This window comes from Sceloporus undulatus, chromosome 8, assembly GCF_019175285.1.
Source record: "Sceloporus undulatus isolate JIND9_A2432 ecotype Alabama chromosome 8, SceUnd_v1.1, whole genome shotgun sequence".
In the NCBI taxonomy this organism is placed as follows: domain Eukaryota; kingdom Metazoa; phylum Chordata; class Lepidosauria; order Squamata; family Phrynosomatidae; genus Sceloporus; species Sceloporus undulatus.
Window position 1 is genome coordinate 32,250,092 of NC_056529.1, and position 23,927 is coordinate 32,274,018.

At 40.7% G+C, this 23,927-nt stretch overlaps 1 protein-coding gene across 4 annotated transcripts in view; it reads right to left on the reverse strand.

Annotated features, from left to right (window-relative positions):
- The window catches only part of CLUAP1 (clusterin associated protein 1), a 77,586-nt gene that overhangs the window by 2,955 nt on the left and 50,704 nt on the right, over positions 1-23,927 (reverse strand). For all 4 annotated transcript variants that reach the window (XM_042437620.1, XM_042437618.1, XM_042437619.1 and 1 more), the window contains 6 exons: positions 17,826-17,909; positions 16,914-17,047; positions 14,261-14,402; positions 6,839-6,908; positions 3,752-3,859; positions 610-665 (listed from right to left, as the gene is read on the reverse strand). In XM_042437620.1, the coding sequence (XP_042293554.1) occupies positions 610-665; positions 3,752-3,859; positions 6,839-6,908; positions 14,261-14,402; positions 16,914-17,047; positions 17,826-17,909 (594 nt within the window). The remainder of the gene's footprint in view (positions 1-609; positions 666-3,751; positions 3,860-6,838; positions 6,909-14,260; positions 14,403-16,913; positions 17,048-17,825; positions 17,910-23,927) is intronic.

Consider the following 23,927-nt stretch of genomic DNA (forward strand, 5'->3'; position numbering starts at 1 on the left):
TTTGGTGCAGCTTTATTTTGGCCTGTCTGTATGGGCCCTTAGAAGCTGTCACTATGGGGCAGGATTAGGGAAATAACAGATATGCTAAACATTAGTAAAAAGAGGAGACAACCTCTTTTTATTGAAGCCTACCTTACTACTGCAATATTAAGCACACAGTGCCTCCCAAAACCAATTAAAATTCCCCTGCATGAAAACTTGTATTTCCAAATTCATTATTTAACACCTGATGGTTTAATCAACAGTAAAGACAGAAGACACTGTACAATAAAATAGAGTAATTATTATGAGACAATCATAAAAATAGGGCCAGTCCACCCTAAAGCTCTCCAAGAAATGTTCTGTGCCAGTCTGCGCCTCTCTTTCCCCGGGTTAAATGCAGCAGCAGAAGAAAAGGAAAAAGGCACAAAGGGAAGGAAGAGAAAGGGGCCTAGCGTGAGGACAAAAGATGTGAAAGCTGTAATGTGTGGGAGCTTTAATGAAAGGAGGGCAGGCGGCAGAGAGATAAAAGTAAGACAGGTCATGGCTGAAGGAATAGGCTCTCTGGTGCTGAACGACAAAGTCTACTGAAAGCATCACCAATTCCCAGCAGTGTTCTTTACTACTCACATCATCCTCTGTGTCTCCACCTTGCATTGTTCCTACAATCCGCTTGGTTGGTCTCCCTGGAGCAGAAAGAGAATTCGTGAGAATGGGACTACACATGTACCAATGCTCGAGAGAGAGAAAAGTCAGGTCAAAAGCAAGGTAAGAGGGAGCTAGTGCACTCAGACTCAAGTCTAAAATGTTTGTTCACAGAATTCAAAGACATAGTTGTGTTAGTCCAGAAAATCAATATGCAAAGGGATCTTGTAACACCTTTGAGACGAATTGAAACAAGTTGGTAGCATGAGCGTTGCATGCTACCAGCTTCTTTCTTTCAGTTAGTCTCATAGGTGCTACAAGATCCCTTTGCATACTGATGTCTGTTCATAGATGTTACCCATCTTTCGTATACCAGTTCAGAAACCTGTTTGTTCTGAAATGGCAGATAGACAAAAGAAGGGGGATACTACATACAGCAGTGCTTTCATCATGCTATTTTCAATTTTTAATAGTCTGCTTCCAAAGATGATGTCAGGTTTACAGAAATTTTGGGTTGACTAAAATACTGTCTGTCCGCAGCAATAGACAGGTGTTAAAAGCTGCCTAAAGAAATGTTTACGGAGCACCAGTGAACCTTTGTGTCAATTGAGAACATGATGGTTAAAACCTCAAAGGCATGTTTGAGTCTTAGAATTTGTTTTAGCTGACACAAAGACAGAGCTTGTCATCTTCAAATGAAACCAGAGATGCCTGCATCACTTTGATGGGATTCTTCCATCGTGGAATGGACAGCAGATTGTGCCCCAAACACATTCCCCAGCAACAATAAAAGCACAAAACAAGCAATAATCAAATGGAAGGTCTGGAGAGCCCTAAAGCTACGATTTTCTAATACTGAAAGTGGCCTGGCTGGAGGAAAAGCACTTTGGAACAAGGGCTGCAGGAAGGCCAGCTACGCTTGCTCAGTCTCCTTTTAAAATTAAGAATGCACCAACTATTATGCTGAAGCCTGCACATAACTGCTCATAAAGTGTAGGTGCAAGCATCATATAGCTCCCCAGATTTTTGTCCCTGGAGCCCTAGGCAGCATAGCCAATAGTGAGGAATGCTGGGAATTGCAGTGCACAAATATCAGGAAGGCTGCATGACTCCCACCGCCATGCCACAGTGCAGTAGAAGTGGAGCTGTGCATAAGGCAACCTTGTGCTTTGTGGTAATGCACTACATACTGCTGTTGTGCACTGTGCACTATGGTTGCACACTGCACAACAGCATCCAGTCACTACAATTGTGCCAGGCAATGTTGCTACTCTGCATGGGGTTTGCATAACCCTGGTGCAGTGTATCTTTGCATGCAGATATTTACGCTATGCTGAGGGCATGCTGGATTGCAACTAACATGTAGTTTGGTCATATGGATCAGTGAACCCTGATCTGAATCCTATTTGTTAGTCACAACTAGAATTGACCCACTGAATCAACTGTTGAACAGTGAATCTACTCATAGGTAAACCCTGAGGGTCTACTCTAGTGGGAACTAACAATAAGAATCAGGTTTATAACATCAGTTTGAGATCAAGTTAGTTAAAGGACTGCCTTCACTCATACAAACCTGGCCTAGAACTTGCAATTGGCTTTGAAAGCCTGTATGCAGACCCATGTTTAAGATGATTCAAACTGGCAAGCACTGGATACAGGGCCTTTTTGGTGGTGGCTTCATCGTCAAGGAACTCCCTTCCAAGATGGGGATTAACAAGACTAAAACTGCCAACACTACAGAAATAATGTACCATTTTAACTGTCACGGCTCCTATGGAATCCAGGGGTTTGTGGTTTGTTATGGCACCAGAGTTCTCTAACAGTGAAGGCTAAATATCTCACAAATCCCAGAATTCCATAGGACTGAGCCATGGCAGTTAAAGTCGTGTTGAACTGCATTAATTCTGCAGTGCAAATTCAGCCTTGGAAAACAATTTCTATTGTATCATTTTAAACTTAAGTTCTATTTTACTCCATTCAATTATTTATTGCATGTCTTTTCCCAAAGCTGGGACTCAAGGCAACTTAGAAAATAAATAGAATTCTGGGTAAAAACACATTAAGCTAATTTTTTAATAACAAAAATTATTATTTAAGTAGTATTCGGGAATATATGTCTCCCCTTCGATGGAGCAACTGGCTTTGGTGCTTTGCTGTTATGACCAGCAAAGGCAAGCGCTGTCCCCAGCAAAAACAACCCGAGTAAAACGTACAATCTGGTCCCACGTACTCTGGGCCTTATACCAACATCCAGATGTCTCATCTTGAATTTCTAGCATGCTCTCCCCTGTCCCAGGGGCGGGGTGTGAAGAAATTGTAGATGTGCAATAAATCTAAACATGGGGTCAGAGGGAAAGGGAAAGGATCCAATAACTAGAGCATACAAACTACCTAGGTCTCTTGCTCAGCTCCATCAGATCTCCCCAGGGAGCTTATCAAGCCTGCTGCTTAAAACCGATGGTGTAGGCATATATTCAATAATTAAAGCCTCTCTGAGTCAGGAGGACCAGTTGCTCTTCTCCTTTAGGGAAAAAAGGAAAGAGGGAAAATAGAAGACTCCTTCATGGCACAGCTGACCTCTGCTGTTCCACAAGGCTAAAGGATGATGCAGGACTAGTGGGGCTATGTGGAAGGAAAGATGGTTCTTTCTTTGGGAAAGCTCATATAATCTGGAGTTAAACCACCCATAGACAAGGGAATGAGAACTTGCCATCAGGATGTAGCCTTCCACTGAAGCAAGGCAGACAGAAGAACAGAATGCAAGGTTCAAAAGCTGGGCTTCTAACAGTCAAGTTGGAAGCAATGTGTAGTTACGCCAGCATGCTACTCCTATAGAGTTATTTCCTTCGGCTCCAAGATATGGGATCCAAAGTTGGACTATGCATAGTTCAACCTTCTCTGTGGACTGAATCCTTTTTTGCACCCGCAGAATGTCATATTGCAACAATCCTCATTGTAATTTTGTTAAAAAGCATGATTCTAGTTCTCATGGCCAGAAAGATACAATGGTCTGGGGCAAGCAGCTTGTGAAATAACTATTTTGCAGATCGCATATCTATGTGGTATGCGTAGGAAAAACAGTGTGTCCAGCAATTTGTGAAGAATCAGTGAAGGCAAGCATAAGTACCTTGCATCAGCATCTCCATGGCAATATGCTGCTTCATTAATTGCCTGTCTTCCATCTCGCTGTCAGATCCTTCCACCTCACGGATATCTATGTCTGAGTCATCGTTACCTAAATAAAAACAACATCCACAACTGTTAATGACCATTACTGAGATATGCTCAGGGTAACAGTACTATTTCTTTGTGTTCTTTCACTTTAATGAACAATTGTGGGCTGACAGGCACTGAAGAGTCCACAGCTTCATGATGTAAATACATGATTGACTTACAGTATATCCTGGACAGAGGCATTAATTCAACAATATACCTCTTTGGTTTGCTTTAAAGTCCTGCAACTGCTTTACATGGGCATTCCAGGCTTCAACATGAGAGGAAGGATCAGAGAAGGTCTGGTTGCACAATGATGGCATCAGCGCTGAGCTCTGTGGAGGTCCTCTGGAGTTTTCAGTGCTTCCATATTCTTGGTGGAGGGGACTGCCAGATGCTTCTGCAATCCTGCATGTTTATGATGAAGCATGGAATGCCTGTATGAGGTTGGCTTTGGGGCTTGCATCACGGAGGACATTAATACAGAATTTCAGAATGCTTTACATTTTCTCTACTAATTCAAAGCTCTCTTTTAACAAGATGTTTCCACTTTCTTTGAAGCTGGGGACTGCGATGAGGTCTAAGGAAAGTTCACTTCATCCGACACTGCTTAGAAGCAAAGGGACCCCCTTAAGGGAAAAGAAGAGCACATTCCTTATTCTGGATGACTTCTAGATCATGAAAGATCTTTTGCCAAAAGCACAGCGCAACCCTGGCATTGTGCAGAGAGAAATGCGCTGTGGACGGATTGCAAAATGAACCTTCTCACACTTTAAACTTCTTATTGGTGTTACTGAAGTTCAATGGTTAGGACCCCCAGCCTCACGCCAAGATTCTGGAGTCTGTAGTTTAGTGAAAGAGATGAGCAGATTTTTCTTTTCTTTTCTTGGTTAAAAAAAATCTCAAGATCTAACACTTCCCAAAGTTCCCCATGGACTACTAAATCAGTTGGAAAGAAATGCCTCACATAGAAATTTAGCGGAATACATTTTCACACACTCCAGATTTCACATCTCCCCTGAGCAGCCAAAACGGCATGAATTGAAATGTAGTTCTGTGTAAGAAAGCTCTTTAGACAGAATTTCTGGAGAGCTGAACTGGCTCCTTCCAGTGATGTTCCCCAATTCTTCTGGAGGGACTGGCCTTTCTAGTTTTCAAGTGAACAGCAGCATTTATATGATATTCAGGTCACTAGAAAATTAGAGAGGCCAGTATTATCCAGGAAGGTTTTTTTCCTGATACTGTCAGCCTTAGGGGAAGCAATGGCAAACCTCTTCTGAAATCTTGCCAAGAAACCCCCCAGGATAGTTTGTCTTAGGGTCGTCAGATGTCAGAAACAACTTGAAGGCACATAACAAGAACAACTAATACACTGTTGCTTTCAATACTTAACAATATCTGATTGATATCTGATAAGTCATTTGACCAAGTCTTATTTGACATGTTGAATAGCATTGCCTGACTCAAAAGCACTAACTTTCTTCCGACCCAGAGAGAAATCGTAGATGGCCTTCCAACTAGGTCTCAAAGTACTGTGGCTTGGATTCAGATTTAATGAAAGAGAAGAGCTGCTGAAATCGATTGGACTTAAGTTCAGCACAGATAACAAGTCCCACTCATTTAAATGGGCCTACTCTAAGTATTGCAAAATCTGGACACAACCCAAAGATTCCAGATTCCATGACAGAAGACTGCTGTGACACAAAAGGAAAAGAAAAGAAACAAAGACTAACTTTTGGGGGGGAAAGACAAGATGATGACTGCCAGAATTTTCTAAGTTCTTTAGCATCGCTTTTCTTCGCTTCATCCTTTACATCCTTGGTTACATGACCCTAAATTTTACCCTCAACTTATCCACAGGTCATATGAAAATCCACAATTCTGCCCTAAAACCTGCCCTTGGCTGACTTATAGCTGAGTATATCCAGTATATGTAAAAAATGAATACAATGAACTATAAACACAATGACACTAAAATATAGTTGTGATCTGCACCAGTGGAAGGATTACACGTAGCAAAGAGATCACAGATGTTCAAGGTTGGTGTATGTCTAAGCTTTCACAACGTGGCTAACAATTAAATCACAAATACAAGGGACAGCCTTTCCCAATAATAGCTTCCCCCAGATGGACTACAATACCCACCATCCCAGGGTCAGGAATTGGTAGGGAAGGCTGATGCACAATTCCATGTTCATATAAGAGAATGATTTGAGCATTGTGTTGTTGTACATCACTGCATGCAAAGTAAACCAAACATTTCAGCGGGGGAAAAACCCTTCCCTGGAAATTATTTTTAAACAATTAAAAAAATCCTTGGCTGATCAAACACTGGTTTTGCTTTAGATACAAGCTGAGCCCACAGACAAGTGTGTCATTTTCTCAATAAAACTCTGCTCTAGTAAAGAACAATATGTACTCCACATTCACCTGGGTTCATATGACATACCGTACTTCTAGGAGCAATTAATGGATTTGATACTACATTGTTAAAGTAACCGTGGTTATCTTCTCTGAATAAGAATTGGCCTTATTTACTGTACAGTTGGCCCTTCTTATACACGGATTTATTATACAGGGATTCAAGCATCCACGGTTTGAAAATGTTCCCAAAAAGTATAAATTTCAAACATCACACCTTGATTTTCCATTTTTTATAAGGGACACCATTTTGCAATGTCATTATATTTAATGGGACTTGAGCATCCATGGATTTTGTTATCCACGGGGGATCTTGGAACCAAACCCTAGCATATAACCAGGGTCCACTGTACTTCTATAGTACAGGCTTTTTCAGTAGAGACCACAGCAATGGGGGGAAAGGGAGGTGACAATGCATAGCCTAGCTACATACTGCTGGGAAACAAGCCATATATATCTGCCTGGTATCTGGCTCCCAACCCAAGTAGCCACAGGAACCTTGAAAGAGAAAATGCCCCTGTCAATCAAATGGCAATGGGGGTTGGATTTGCAAATTCATGGAGAAAAAATGGGAGCTCACCACTCTTTAGCAAATGTTTCTCTTCCTCCTTCAGCTTATTCTGCATCAGGCGCAAGGTATTCTCTGCTTCCTGTATGGAAATGAAAATCAAAATCAGAATGGCAGCTCCGCCACCCCCTAGTTCAGGAGAGTAACAAGATATGTTCTTAAGGTTAAAACTAAAGGCTTGGCAGGCAGCTGTGTTGCATATTTATTTTTGAGACAGTTTGGCTCTCGGCAGAGAAGTGTCCTATCAGCATGACCATCTTCGACAGTTGCTCTCCAATGCAAAAAGGGGGGAAAAATAACAAAACAAACCAAGCCATGCCTACTGGCGAAATTGGGCAGACGTCATGGCAGCGATTTCTTCATATCTCAGTCCTGCTCTAATTGGCACAATTGGACCTCCGTACTTGCTGAGCATGCATTAACACGATGGTGGCAAGATGCTACATTTAAGGGCTCATTCTATCATTATATGTCCATTTATTTCCCTCATTGCATGTCGTAATCAATATCTCACCAAATACCCCCACATCTCATCTGGAAGAAGCAAAACATGAACCCATCTTAAAGAAAGCTATAAAAGGATAAGGAGCTGAGAATGCTGGTTCTGGAAACAGAATTATACTGGCACTTAATAGCCATTTCTTTCAGAAGGGCTAAAAGCCCCAATTATAGCAATACTGTAAAAAGCTACTGTTAAAAAACAAGACAAAACACCACTCAAGAGGTTGAAGATACATGAATAAGATTTCAGGTTGCCTATTCATAAAGAGTCTGTGGGAGGACCCAGTATGTTCTCTGAATGACTATCCCAAATTTTGCACACTCCTTTTGTCATCTAACTTTAATGACATAAGGCACTAGGAAAAAAGGAAGATCATATTACAGAAGGATGGACTCAGTCTAGGAAGCCACAGTTGCCCTGGGTTTGCAAGATCTGAACAGAGCTGTAGATGATAGAAGAACTTGGAGGTCTCTCATTCATGGAGTCCAAGAAGTTGACTTGACAGCAGTTAACAAGAGCAATGTCCTGATCCTGGTGCATTTGGATCACTCTCTCTCTTTTCATGGCTGTTTTCATGGGGGGATACACATGGGAGCCGGGGTCTTACAATGACAATTGTTTCCAGAGTTCCAACTGATAAGCAGATGTGACCATAGCTAAGAAAAAAGACTGGGGGAAAATTACTGAATCCCAGTGACCAAGGCCTATATCAGTGATAGTGAACCTTTTACAGACCGAGTGCTCAAACTGCAACCCAGACCCCACTTATTTATTGCAAAGTGCCACATCCCTCTGGCTTTCTAGTAAGAAACTCTGCTAGGGCAACAGCATGTGTGCCCACAGAGAGGGCTCTGAGTGCCACCTCTGGCACATGTGCCATAGGTTCGCCATCACTGGCCTATATCATTGGCATGTTCACAAGAATAATTCAGAGAGACTCCAAATGTGTTTGAATGTGTTGCCCAGCTACCCCATCTAGCACCATCAACAGCTATGCTGTATAGGGACGATGGGATGTGCAATCCAACACAGTTGGGGCCTCTCATTTTCCTTCCTCTTTGAATTCTCCCTTTGAAGGTGCCAAGGAAATAAGCTAGAAAAGGCTACTGAAACCTTGCTGTTCCCTTGCAAGCTTCTGTAACTTTCACTGCACTCCCTCTGGTCCTGATACTGGCACAAAAAGAGCTCTTGACCATGCTGCATCCTCGCAGCTCTACCTCAAATGCCTACTTCACGTTCTAACAGTCTCTCCTGCTTTGGCCATGCCAGAGCATCAGACATCAATTCTACACATTATCTTGCCTTAACAGCTTAGAGACGAATACAGTGTCCAGGGAAGAAGATGGAAAAGTCAAGTTCTAGTTGTGTGGGCTCAAAATCTTCCTGCTGGAACACAGTGTATCTTCAGCAGTGAAAAGCCTTAAACTTAAAATTCTGACTGGCAGGGGGAAGTCAACAGGGAAAGAAAGATGCAAATGCTGGGCAATAGTCATCTGAAAAGGAAGTTGCACTTGAATGATCGATGTCGAAAGAGGCCCGCTAAGGAACCACGGTGTATTAAAAGAGTACTGTGCAAACAATGTGTACTCTTTTCAGTGGCCGGCTCTTCATAGCGATGTGATCAGTCAAGGACATCTCCAATTAAATCAAAATGTGCTTTCATTGTAGCAAGTCTCCTATTTATTTGCTTATTTCTCTCCCTGGACCTAGGGAAAGTATGAATTATAATGATTCAATAAAAGCTCATTTGCAATTCTCTTGATGTATTACAGTTCCATTGTAGTCATTTACTTGCTTGACTGGTTGGATGCACACCCTTTATATGTGTCTTCACTGATGAGCCCACGATGTAAACACAAGGATCACCTTGCGCTGTTGGAAAAATCTGACAACCAAATTAACTTTGATGGGGATAATATGGCAACAGCTGGAAATTCACATTTACGTCTTTAGGAAAAAAAACTTTACCAGGCATAAGGTATCATAGAACCATAGAATTGTAGAGTTGGAAGAGACCACAACTGTGCTCCTGCGCATGAGAAATAACATAGGCGGTGGAATCAGGTAGTGGTTAATATTGTGAATAATATCTGAAACACTGACAGAAAGGAGCACTTCTGCCCTGTTTTTATGTATGTTACTTCCATTATTTATTACATGTTAGCATTTAGCATTTGCATTTCTGTACTGCTTCAGAGAGAACTAAAGCACTCTCTAAGCAGTTTACAATCTGTAAGCCATTTGCCTCCAACAAACTAGGTACTTATTTTACCGACTACGAAAGGATGGAAGGCTGAGTCAACCTTGGAGCCCTCTGGGATCGAACTCACAACGTTGTGGTTGCGTTACCAGCATTTAGCCACTGTGTCACCAGGGCTCCTTATTATCTTTCAGTACTGCATTCTCATGTGTCTGCTCATGGCAAAGAAAACTGGTATGCAGCACTGTAACCAGTCTCTGTGAATGCTACTGCCAAGTCCAGATTTGGGACTAGTAGTTCCAGCTAGTAGTTCTGGAAAGGAATCCCTATTTCAGGATTCTGATGTTGTGACATGTTCGGATGAGATAAGCTTGGTCCTAGTGACCACTTCAGAAGGAGAGAATTGAGGAGACCACAGGGATCCTGCCTTAGGAACTGGTCATCACTTGACAACAGAATAGTCTAAGGGCTTTTTTTGGAACTGGAACTCCCAGAATGTCCTAACAAGCTCTCTGACCTCTAACTGGCATCCTCTAGATATGTTGGAGTCACTAGACTCCCATCAAATCCGACTGGACCAGTATGGAAGAGGTATGTTCTCTATATTGGTCAGAATCTTGATACCTGGATCAGGTACCATTGACTAGATAGAGAGCACAACCCTTCTCTCACACACTAAGAATGCTCCACAAAGCAAAATACATTCACATTGGCAGAGCTGAGAAAATTAATTGCTTCAGAACCCTATCTAGTTATAGTATTGATTGTTTTAAATCTGAAGCTAAGCCAGTGGGCCCAATATATCAGTTGGATTGTTTGCCAATTGACTATTTCATTGATGTCCAGAAGCCATCAGGTAGGTATTTAGCTCCATTGGACTCTGGGGATATTACTCAAATGATTGAGCTGAACCTGTCTGCAATGTTTGTTAAAACATCTCTTGATCTGGGTAACTGGGCATCACAAAGATTTGGTATTTAGAGCAAGGTTAACATAAACGTTTTACTACATGTATTCTTCAAGACATCTCATAATACGCTGCTCTCAAAAATGTTTCCAAAGAATTAACACTGGATGTCTTTCTACACTTTGCTTTACCTTTAAGATATGCAATTGTCACTTTCTGACAGTGAATTTAATTTCCCAGACTCAAGCATCATAAGGCATCTCATACAAACAGTTAGCAAGCAGAGTTTTAGTCAAATATCCTCCACAGGATGACTGTGGAATCGACCTATTTGGTTTCATCTTTGGAACCTATACATTCAAATAATTTATTTAGATTTAAAATTATGCTTGGTCCCTCAATTTGATGTTTCTGATCTACAGACACCACTGAGTCTTTGTAGAACAAAATTGGCCAATTCAGCTGAAAGGTGGCAATGTCATACTCCAAGTTGGAAAGATAAATATTCATCATCCACTGTTCAATAGTCAGACAATCTTATTTGTTCTCTAGCAATCTCTAAGTTCTTCAGTGTGACTCCTATGGTCAACATGTGGCCGAATTGCGTTGGAGGACCTAGAGAGAATATATTAATCAAATCTGCAAATAATCAAATCCAAAGTCAAAGCCACAAATGTGGAGGGCCCACTGTCTGTGCCTAGCACACATTCATATCCTATGCATTTATTCCCCCTTTTCTCCTCCATCCCCCTTTGTCTTTGTGTTTTTATTATAAAATTTTAATTAGCTAGATAAATAAAGAAAGAAGTGTCAGGAAAAGCTGCCATTCCTGATGTTATCTAGTTTGCACTTCTGCCCTCTCATGGTATGAACGCATTAATGGCGACCACGCATCCCCAGAACAGCACTTAGCCTTAACAATCAAAAGAGGCCACTTTCACAAAGCCGCTTAAACGTCAAGCACTATCAAAACTAATTGGAAGAGCCCCAGAGCTCCGAATATTGCTTCCCAACTTTAGCTGCCACTGACTTGACCACAGGCCAGCTGGTATTCTAATACAAGAATGCTTCATTAAGGGACCATAATGAGAAGCAGGGATCCTTACTTTCCAGAACAGTGTTTTCCAAGCCCAGATTCTAGGAGAACAATTTGTACACAAGAATGCAATTGTAATGAATTATTCTCAATACAAGTGCCACCTAGGAGAGTTAATAATTTCTGGATCGATTGAGCTGCATGGAAGCCTCAATTATAGCTCTTGCATCTTGCCAAAGGTGAATGGCAGCGTGCTCTGCTCCCTGCAGATGTTCAGGTGCTTTGAGGAGAATGCTGGGGTAGGCTGACATTTATGGGTCCCTATGTGCTTCAGTAATAGGAGAGTAAATATGAATGGCAGCATTCATTGTACCCTGTAGATGTTCAGAGACTTGAAGGTAACACTGAGCAAGACTGACATTTATAGGCTTCTATATGCCCATAAATATATGTACAGTATATGTAATAGGAAATCAACTATATGTAATAGGAAACCAGCTCTACTGGAGGAAACTAAGGGTTCTCCCCGCCCAGGGCAGCAAAGTGCAGCCTGAAATGTAGCCCAACCAGAGTGTGAATCCAGTCAAACAGTACTAAACAAATGAATTCGCTGGGATGATTTCTGATAAAGATGTCAAGACCGTCTTGTTGCAGTAAGCTTACACTGCACACTTCCGACTAATACTCTCTAGGGAAGGAAGAATAGTTAATAGCCTGCTTGACTGAGAGCTACTGAAATGAGAAATGTGTGCAAGAGTGTACATAACGTCTGCCATACAGCAGCAATGGAATTTATTGTATCACATTGATGTCATGAACTAACTCAGTGCATCAATAATAACAACACCCCATGCAGCAATTTTTCTAAATTACCCAAATTTATCTCCAATGAGTTGTCAAGATATACTACACAAGACCACACAGAAAGGTAGTGAATCCCAATGTATCAGGTAAACAAGGAAAGTATAATTTCCTTTTGAAGTCATATGCTCAATGGGGAAAACCTTAGAGGTCCTACTTAACTGTCCCAAAAGGAAATCATTTTTAATGCTGTCACACATATAAAACACTTCCCCATTCCAACTGTGGAATCACAAAAGTATTTTGGAATGCCAGCCTCTTGGATATGGTTCCCTTCAAAAAATAGGAATGGAGACCTATTTGGTCTGCATAAAACTCATCAGAGATTAAAAAGCAACAGAATTGGCTTCATTGTCCTAATGTAACGTTTGCTGCAACCCTTCTGGATCAGTCAAAGGAGATGTTTCACATAATTTTCATGTAATCCAAAGTGCCGCATTAATTAAAAAGCCAATAGCTTTGTTCAGCTTTAAATTGCTTTTTCCAATTAAGAGATGCAATCTAGTCAATGTCATTTTCTGTGAAACAGCAGAGAGCACAAACCATTGCATCTGTTAAGTGCACTAACGATTACTGATTACACAATGATGATATTTAGACTGTGCACACTTTCCCCTAATAAACAATCATTTGTTCGCAAGCATGCATGTAGAACCATTCCTTAACAAGGCACCCTGGGAAGCAAGTTAAGCTAAACATGTGCGCACTGCTATTCTCTTAGCAAGGATGTTACAAGGGGGGTGCAGACCACACTGGGTAACATCTCAGAGAAGAGTGAACACCCGTTGAGGAAGTCGTGCCCTGTGAAGAAGATAGAGACTCAGAGGAGGAAGCAGAAAAGCTCAGCCAGGAGGATGCCCCCAGTTCCTCAGTGCCAGTGCCAGTGGAGACTGCTGCCAATGAAGAGAGCCAGGAACTGGGTACCAGTGCAGCAGAGGGTTCTGCCAGTTTGGGCATCAAGGAGAATGAGGAGGCAGATGTATCTGTGCCTTCATTCAGTGAGAGGAGATCTGTACAAAATATGTACAGCTGGCCCTCCATTTTCACGGGGGGTCCATTTTGGACCCCCGCCCCGTGAAAACGGAGGCTCACGCATATTCAAGCCACATAGGCTTGAGTGGGGTGTGCCACTGAAAATAGCAGAGGTCATCCCTCCACGGATATTCAAGGTCGCGGATCTTAGCTCCGCAGTTAAGAGGGGCAACTGTATATGAAATGCTGAGCAACTGGGGAACAGCTACACCAGTGAGAGTTGGCGATAAAAGCCTAAGATGAATGCTAGAAGTTAATTGTTTTCCCTGGCAAAAGCACTTTGTTCGTGGACTCTCTTGTTGCCTGACTTCCTGGACTGGACTTTGAATAGACGGTTCTGCTCACTGGAACTCCAGACTCTTGGACTGTTTGACTACTCTGATTACTCAAACCCTGACTCTTGGACTGACCAAGGACTTTGCTTTTGGAACTCTTGGTTTACACTAATTTCTTGTCGTCTGATACTCAGGACTTGAATTGTTTCAGATTATATGTTTTGTTGGTCTTTTGCTTTTGCCATTATCTCAGTTGTTTTGGTTGCTATCAGTAACCACTTTTCAGTGTTATTGTGCCCTACAGATGGCTATTTTTGTGTTGGTGGAGAACAGCGGGGGACAGAGAAAGATCCAGCTATTTTCTTAAGTCTCTCAGTTCACAAGATCCCTTGGGTGGGATTTGCAGGATCCCTGGAAAATCAGTATGCAAAGGGATCTTGTAATATCTTTGAGACTAACTGTATGAAAGAAACTGGTAGTATGAACTTTCGCAGACTTGAGCCTACCTCCTTAGAAGTATACCGTACTCCTCAGGAAAACTCAGTCTCAAAGGTGCTAAAAGATCTCTTTGCATAATGGCGAAAATAAGACTGAATCAATATAATATTTGAGAAACCCCACCTCAAATCTTTCCTGCTCCATTCGATGTTGGTCATCTAGTTGCTGCTCCAGATAAGTAAGGTTGCGAAATTTCTCCAAGTAAGAACTATATTGTTTCTGTAGTTCCTCCTCAATTTTTTCAAACTCGTCCATAAAGGCTGGGCTGGTTGGAAACATAAGGAAAAGCAGCAGGTGAAAAACTTGTATTTTCATCTATATGAACTTTCCGGGGAGGTTATATCTTACCATCTGCTGAGCCTTCAATTATTTCCTGGCCTGTGACACAGAGCACCCAAAACATAAAAAGGATCTTAGTAATAGTGTTGCCTTTCATTTGTTTGAACCAATGCTTTGAGGATGCCTGCATACTTGTAAATAAAAATGAACTTTCCTAAATTCCATCCTTCCAGTAGTAGGACATGCAAGTCAGGTTAGAGGGGCCAGGTATGAAAGGACCCAAGGAAGATAGCTACTTTTAGAAAGTAATTTTTTTTAAAGAATTAAGGAAATTAAGAATCTATGCAGCATTCAAAAATAACAAATACATTTATTTCACAAATGAGTGGCATGTATGAATACACACTTATGCACACAGTCATCTGGAGGAGGAGATTTCCCCAAACCTTGGAAATATAGAGTTGGTCTGGTTAAGATGACAAACTTTAACACTCAAGTCGTGTTCCTGAACAAGTTGAAAAAACGTCAAAAACCCATTTGCTAAATAATTTAGCATTCTGTTAAACCAACTAGCAAACTATCCAGAGTTCTAATATACTACTGTAATTCTATGATACATGATACCTATTGTCCCAGAACACACTGCTACAGTCAATGAAATTGCCATTTTGGAACCTCTGAAAGGGAGATTGAAGCAAGAAGCAATCTATCTCCAGAGGCTAGAATTCAGATTAATATTCCTTATTATAATACATGTTTTAATTGGTTTATGTAATGCTGGGATATTTATGTTATCCATCAAGAGAATGGTTAATACATCATCCCTCCACATTCACTGGGGTTAGGGGCACAAGACCCCCGTGAATGTGAAAAAAACACTATGTTTTTACTTGAGAGAACACCTCTCTAACAATCTCTAAGTCCTCTAATGCATCTCTATGGTCAACATCTGCCAGATATTGACCACAGAATTGTGCTGGAGGAGCTACAAATGCCTAGTGGAGTGTTCTCACTAGGGATCTCCTTCTGTGTGACTTTTGGTTAAAGTTGACCATAGTGTTGCACTGGAGGACCTAGATATTCCTAGAAAGAACATCTTAATAAAATCCGTGAATAATCAAACCTGCAAAAATCAAAGCCGCAAATGTGGAGGGATGAGTGTAGTTAACATTAATAATGTGACAGTTACTATCAACTGTATTTAATTTTCTTTGAGTTCATGGTCTCCAATGCCCCTCTACAATTATTCTCCTTACCCATCATATGCTCTCTCTCTCTCTCTCTCTCTCTCTCTCGCTCTCTCTCTCTCTCTCTCTCTCTATATATATATATATATATAAACAGATAAGAGAACACTTCATGCATGGGAGCAAATTGACTGTAGTCCATAAACTTTATGGCATAATAAATTAGTTTTTAAGGTGCTACACATACACACCAACACTGTATCCTTTACTAGTTATAGCACAACACAGTTATGTATTTTTTCTCTGCAGGAGGGGTTAAATTAACTGTTTTGAAAAGCTTAATCTTCAGCATCAAGTAATGCTCAGAACAGCAGTAATTCAGCTGCAAAAGATCTAATGACTGTAAAAACAGGTAACTACATAATTGAAGTTATAGAGTATGCATTACTTAGCAGGGGACAGGGAGGGTTAGCCCAAAGCACTTCTTGAACATCAGATTTTCCAAGGCTCATTGCTCGATATTCATTCTCCACTGTGGTGAGCATTAAACATGCACATTAGAGCACCTAATGACAAACAACTCGGTGAAACAGGTGTCAACCATCTCTCAGTGGTGGATTTTCCATGCTCCAGCTGCCACTGGAAAGGTTTCCAAGGAATCATCTAGCCTTATGTGGATAGGAGAAGCAGACTAAGGTTGAATTTATGAACTGGAATGGTAAGAGAAACAGCAAAAGAAAAGAAAGAAAAGAGGAACAGGCCACTACAGAACAAGCCAGTTCAGGAAGGGAATAGAATCAGAATCAGCAGGGACAAGTTGTATCCAGAACATAAGCGCATCTCTATGGAGTTCATTCACACTATGCAAGTATAGTGCTATCATTCCATTTTAACTACCATGTTTCTATCCTATGGAATACTGAGGATTGTACTTCAGAGATGCACCAGAGGAGTGTTCTGGCTGAGACTTCTTTATCTCTCCCTAAACCTCCAGACCCAGGTTTATATAGGACAGAACCATGGCAGTTAAAGGGGAATAATAGCACTATAATTGTGTAGTGTCAATGGCCCCCTGATCGAAAGAATTAACCACCAAGACCATGCTTTCCCTGCTCTTCCTCCTCATCCCTTCCTTTGTGACTTGTGCCTTTCAGACTGCAAGACTGCAACTAGGGACTGCCTAATTGTTGATTTTTCCAAGCCTCTGGGAACCTTTTTTTGATTGAAAAGCAATATAAATATTCAACAAACAAATGAGCAGATGCCCCTGATAATAGCTATTCAAGGGACAACAACATAGCAGTCCTCACCGAACACTCTGTAGAGTTTGGAGCCGCTTGTGGTTTCTTTCCAACTCCATTTTTCTCTTTTCAATCTTTGCCTCCAAACTGGCTTCATCTGACACCACATTATTCAACATGTCTTTGGTTTTCTCGACCTGCTCCTACAAGAGGCAGAATAAAGAGCAATGTTTGGTGACATTATCAAGAAAGGGGCTTTTGTAAATACAGACTTTAAGGAATGATTGCCCACAACTACCTTCAATGAGCTTTCAAGCCTCTACAAACATATTCAATCGCTTAGTGCAAAATGCAGACCTACTGTACAGTAAATCCATTTCCCCCTTACATATTGTGATAGGAGTGACAAAAGGAAATCAAGAAAAGAGTTGGAGAATGATGGGCAAAATGTGCTGCACAGAATTAATGCACTAAATGACCCTGAAAACTTTGCTCTTTAAAAGCTGTTAATTAGCAAAGAAGGAGTACTTTGACATTTAAGCATTGAATGGATTTGCTCTAGCAATTTTCTATGTAAGTTGGACTGACCTAGGTAGGATGAAGTAGTCTTACAATCTTAATATATGCCCCACGAAATGAAGTGCAGTATTGCTGTAGTTTCCTGGAGTTGCTGTTTAGAGTATCAATAGATGTTAAAATATATTTGGGGTCTGAATTCTTTTCAGGAGGAAGTAGAGGAAATATCAAAGGATAATTGCACTATATTTTGATTTACTGTAGCTCAGTGGAGGACGTCTCTTCTGCAATATTAGTGCACTACACCCAATATCACCCAAATCCATCTGAGGAAGTAGACAGAAGCCTACGAAAGCTCATGTTGCCACTTTCTTTCCTTCAGTTAGTCTCAAAGGTGCTACAAGACTGCTCTACAACAACAGCACCAAACCTAAGGCACTAAATATTAAAGACCATCATCCTTACCAGAATGTCTTTGATAGCAACTCTCATCACCCTTTCAGTCTCATTTATCTCCAGAGGTCTGGCAATTGCTTCTGTTCTCATTTCCTGAAAGACAAAACCCCCAAAGAAGTAGTCGTAAGATGAATCTCTAATTAATATTCGGCAAATTGCAGGCAGCTGAGCTTTGACAAAAAGATGTGAATAACAAATGGAATGTACAGTGGTCAAAGATATTATGCAACATGATTTAAGGACCTTCAAAGAATAGGAGCTCATTAAGAAGGTGAACAAAAGGCTCAGTGTTAAGTGGTTTCACACTTGGCAGTTTTTAAGGGTGCCAACTAAACCATGTTTCACTGAACTTGATGGGATTTACCTAAGAACCCTACTAGATCACACCAAAGGCTTGTCTGGTCCAACATACATTTCCTACAGTTGCCAACCCAATGTCTCTTAACATCTCACAAGCACATTGAAATGCAACAGCACCCTCATGTTTGTCAGACATAGAGCTCTTATTGATCATTCCTATTCCATTCTCTGAAGTGACATCACTTGTAATGCCATGTCCTGCATAATATTCAATAACAGTGATTATAATGCTTTCTACATCACTATCAATGGACATAGTAATCACAACGTTATATTAAACAGAAGAATTATAAAGAGTTTACAATCTAACAGCTGACAGAACAAAGAAAAGATAGAAAGGAACAGAGAAAGACTAGTTTCCAAACTAGTTCAGCACTGATGAAAAACAACTGATGTGTGAATCACAGAGACCTCAAGAACATTGTCTATCAAGCAAGAAGTATGCTCTCTTTGTTGCATGTTGTGTGGCACACATGCCACAGCAGGCATAGCAGTCCTAGAAAAGGCCTTCCTATTCATGAATGCATTATGAAGTGTCAGTAAGACATTCAAAATGATTGATAGATAAATGATAGATGGATGGATATACAGACACACAGACAGATATGTAGGTAGGCAGATAAATAGGTAGGTAGGTTAAGTACAGTGGGTCCTTATTATCCACTGGGGTTTGGTTCCAGGACCCCACTGTGGATACCAAAATGTGTGGGTGCTCAAATCCCATTAAATGTAATGCCATCCCTTATATAAAATGGAAAAATAAAGGTTTGCTATCTGGAATTTATACTATTTTTTGAACATAGATGCTTGAATCCGTGGATAAAGAATCTGTGGATACAGAGGGCTGACTGTAGATACATAGGTAGGTGGGAAATTAACCATTTTTACCATGTTACACTCCAATTTGTAACCTTGAATGTACACATATCAAATGTACACATTTGCCCATCTCAAGATCTATTACATCCATGACAGCAAAGCCTTCACTATCTATGTTTCCTCTCACAGGACTGCAATCAGGTAACTCTCAACCAAAACTGAGAATGACAGTCAACAGGGAAATGAACTTTCTTTCAACCCTGGTGCAAAGACCAGGATCTGCTATTTCTTGGTGTAGATCAATGTTGGGGCGGAGAGAAATCCCAAATCCCTCCTTCCAAAAGGCTGGGTATTTTGATTTGAAAACCCGAGTCTCAAATGCAAAGCCAGCTTCCTTGTTGTTATTTGTCAAAACAATGACTGCAGCCTATTATTTGTCACAGACACCTGAACCTGCTTGCACATATAGCCTCTCAAAGCTTTTGTGCCTCATGTTACGTCAGCAAACGATTTGCAGGAGGAAGGAGTTCAGAATTTGAAATCTGACCCCAGCATTGTTATTGTTCTTCTGTGTTTGGTAATAACACCGACATAATAATCAGTATTAGCACCTTTTATATTTCAGTGCCCCACATCCCTCACCCACCCAAAAATGAGCATAAATACTAGTCGGGTGAGGCAATCATGTAGTTGATGAAGTGGAGCACAGTCCTTAAGCTTATGCCAAAGACCGTAAAACTCATTTATCCAAAAGGGTAAGGATCACCACTTTACACTCCTCTTTAGTCAGATGACACCAGGATGCGTAACAACATTCCCAACATCATTGGATCCCTGGCTTTAGTATCATTGGGAGCTTTTTTCTTCCTCTACAAGAAATCCTGCCTTGAATGACATCAGCATTCAATACTGATCACATTTGCAATATTGTCAGTTCCCTGGCTGAAGTATCATGGGGAACCTCTCCTCTTCTTTGGCAAGAAATCCTGCTTTGTTTCCCCCATGCTTCTGGGTGTGGACTGAGAAGGAGGACTACTAGTTAAGAGATGGCTGGCTTCATGTTTTTATATGGCATTTTGAAGATTAAGATGTTTTATTTGGCATATGCTTCCATGCGTTGCAGCTCAGTTCATCAGATGTATCTGATGAAATGGGCCACCATGCATGAAAGCTTACAGCAAATAAAACAGGTTAGTCTTTAAAGTGCTGCGAGACTCTTTGTTGTGTAGATAAATATATGGTGATGAAAGAAGGATGAGAACATAAGGATTAACTTGCAGGTCCAGGCCCAAGGGACAGAGTCTGAGAATAGAGATGAGGGAGGAACAACTAAAATAGCATCTGACTAGGAGCATTAATGAACCGGAAAATAAGCGCTTTCTCAATCAAATATACCTGATGTTGTTTACCATTTACCAGGACCCAAGAGCTTAAAAACCACAACGTCGTGCAACAACTACTCATTAGAAATTAGAGGAGAAGAGAATAAAATGAATGTTGATTCGCTAAAGTGGAAAAAAATAATAATTTAAAAACAGTTAGCATATACATTAGCATAAACATTAGCAGTTGTTATTAATGCCACCAACTCTGAATTATACTGTAAGCAAAGAATGGATGTTACAGAGAAGTTTCCATATGCGAAAGAAAATTTGAGGTAGAAGATCTAGAATCCAAGTGCTTTTCTCTCTTCTTTCCACTAGAATAAAGGGGGCACTAGAGGCAATGTAGCTTTTGTCCCTATGATCAGATGATATAAGAATGAGAAAATTCAGTTGCCGGGGTAGGGACACCCATATACAGAAACTGGAAATACTATGGCATCGATCCTGACTTTTGTATCTACCGATGTGTCTTTCCGTTTCAGAATCTTATCTAGTTCCTTCATAGCTGCCTTTCCAAATCTTAGTCTTCTTCGTATTTTTCGATTGCAGTCTCCAGTTGATTAATGTCAAGGAACAGAAAATCTTTAAACATTTCAATGTCTTCATTATCCATGTTAAAATTGTGCAAGTCATCTGTGATGGTTATTTTTGTTTTCTTAATCTTCTAACTCTGCTTTTATACTTTCTTCCTTAGCTTTCATCAATAGTCATTCCAAGTCTTTAATATTTTACACAAGTGATATGCTGTCATCTGCATAACTTCAGCTGCTTCGGAGGAAGGAGACTGAAGTCTACGAAAGCTCATGCTGCCGACTTCTTTCTTTCTGTGAGTGTCAAGATCTCTCCATACTGATTCTACAAACAAACACGGCTATATCTTTGAATTAAATTATTAATGTCCTTAAATTGTTAATAACTCAATGTCGTTATGTTTGAAAGGGGGAAAAGTCTCCTTGGGCAAGTTGCATGCTCTCAGCCTTAGGCAATGTGAAACCTCCTCTGAACAAATCTTGTCAAGAAAACTCCATGATAGGTTTTTGCCTTAGGGTTGCCATAAGTTGGAAATGACTTGAATTTCAATAATTGGAGGCTAGATGAGTCTATACTTCAAAATGAAAATTGTTAAGGGATGCTAAAAAAATTAAAGGAATATTTTGAAGACAATGTAGACAAAGGTACAGACAGTGTGGGATGCTGAAAGTGCACCAGTGTGTGGGTTTTTTTATATATACAAAAAGGTTCAGAATTGAAGAGGGAACAACAAGAACAACAACAGAAAATTCAAATGTTATGCAAAGAATGGAATTGCAGAACTAGGTCTAACTGACTGAGAACCACGAATAACTCTGGACTGAAACCAGGAGCAAAAGCAAAAGGACGCTATCTGTAGCCAAACAGAAAGAAACATTTCATTCAAAGACAAATTAGCTGAGCAATGATGAAATCACGAAATGTCCATAAAACAATCCGTTTGCTGGGAGAATGAAGAAGACCGCAATTGAATGCTTGCAGTAACGTCAAATGAGTGCAAAAGCAATCAGATAGGAGAAGGTTAGAAAGCCAAGAAGCTAAAGGTCAGGATTTGAGTGGTTACGCTGTAGATTGCAAACAGCAAAGTAATGAAGGGTGGGATAGGTAGGAAAAAAATAGGACAGGAGGTAAGATCTAATGAGAGAAGACTCTGAACAAAACATAGAAAGGACATAAGAAGCTACATGTTGTTGATGAGAGGTGAAACCTCTGTATGTCTGCTAGCCCCGCTATCATATATGCAAGCAATGCTGTTTAGTTCAATCATTAGAGGGAAAGAGAGGAAAAAGAGACTGCAGTTGGGGAGTAATGTTTTATTTAGGAACTAATGAGCCAAACATGGTTAAGTAGCCTCTTTCCTCGTTGCCTTTCCTTCCTACGCAGAGACCCCTATCCCACTCAGGCTAAATTTTATTCATGTATTTATTTATTTGAGCACAAAGAGAAATCATGGAAATACTTGTGACAGAGGATTTATGTTTAAAATATGATTTTCAAAATTAAGTACAGTGGTCCCTCTTCATTCGCTGGGGTTAGGGGTGAAGGACCTCTGTGCAAATAATTACAGCACTATAGAAATAAAGTTTAATAATAATAATAATAATAATAATAATAATAATAACAACAACACACTATTCTTTTTACTTGAAAGAATACCTCTCTAGGAATCTCCAGGTTCTGCAATGCAACTCTGTCATCAGCATCTGCCAGACGCTGACCATGCTGGAGTCATGCACATGCTCTAGCCACAAATGCCTAGAGACATGTTTTCTCTAGGAACCTCTGGCAGGGTTGTGCTGGAGGACCTAGAGAAAACATATTAATCAAAGACGCAGAAAATCAAATCCACAAAAGTGAAAGCTGCAAACGTGGAGGGCCAACTGTACAAGCTTTTTCCCCCCACATAAGGCCTTGCATTTCAAAGGAAAATATTCTGCAGAGGCAAAGGCCTTCTACTGCAAGAAGCACACACACCAAAGTGGTTTACAGTTGTCCTCTTTGAGTTAGGCTAGATCCACACAAGGTTCATGTTCACTATCCTGCCCTGGTTTGACCCTATTAATGCTAACCTGTTTTAAACTAAACCCAAACTGGTCTTACAATTCACACAGTTTCCCCATCCTGAAGTCTCCTTGGTACAAAAGGGCGCTTCTACCATGTTCACATATTCAATGTGATAATTTTCAGTCACCCAACTTACAGTGGCTGTGGGTTGTTTTTTATTCCCGCCATGCATGTAGGTATCCGTATATCTGCATAGCCATATAAACCAATAATCTTTAGTTTTCCCATCATTCTTATCACCCATGTGCCCTCCCACTCAATGGCATGTATACCTGGGAAGTTACCAGGACATAGCAGGGCAATTACCTTAGGACTCACATATGTTCCTCTGCTCCATGTAATGTCACCTAAAAGAAGTTTTTCCACTGTGAAATCAGAAGAACATCATGTGTTCAAACAAGACCAGGCTCGATGTAAGAATGAATTACTTTGCAGGTATGGATCCAGTCTAATTCAAGGCTCTCTAATTTGAAAAGATGACCAAAAGGCTTTTTCCTGCTTTCAGACTTTACAAAGGGTCCAGGAGCAGCAGCAAAGTGTAGCTAGCATGCCTGTGCTGTTCCAGGAAAAACTTCTTTATAAGTGACTCACAATGGCTCTTTCGTGCCTACATTGTTTTGTTTCCATTGCCAAGAGGTTTAAGAAACACTCAAATCTCAAAACATAATTTCGTATTGTATGCCAACCTCCCTGCTCCTTGATAAAATTGCCAGGCGCGCTGACATGTTTGCTTTCAATACAGGTCATACTCTACTTTATGGTCATCTGGTGACTGAGTGGAAGGAAAGAGCCAGCACAGCTGGGTGCCTGTTTCTCCATCAAAGAGCAGGCTGTTACCAAAATCCACTCATATTTATACTGGCAGCAGGTGTCCACGGATAACTTGTGCTAAGACAAGGAAGTCACACATAGCATCCCTAAAAGTGTATTCTTCCTGAAGACAAAGCCTCTC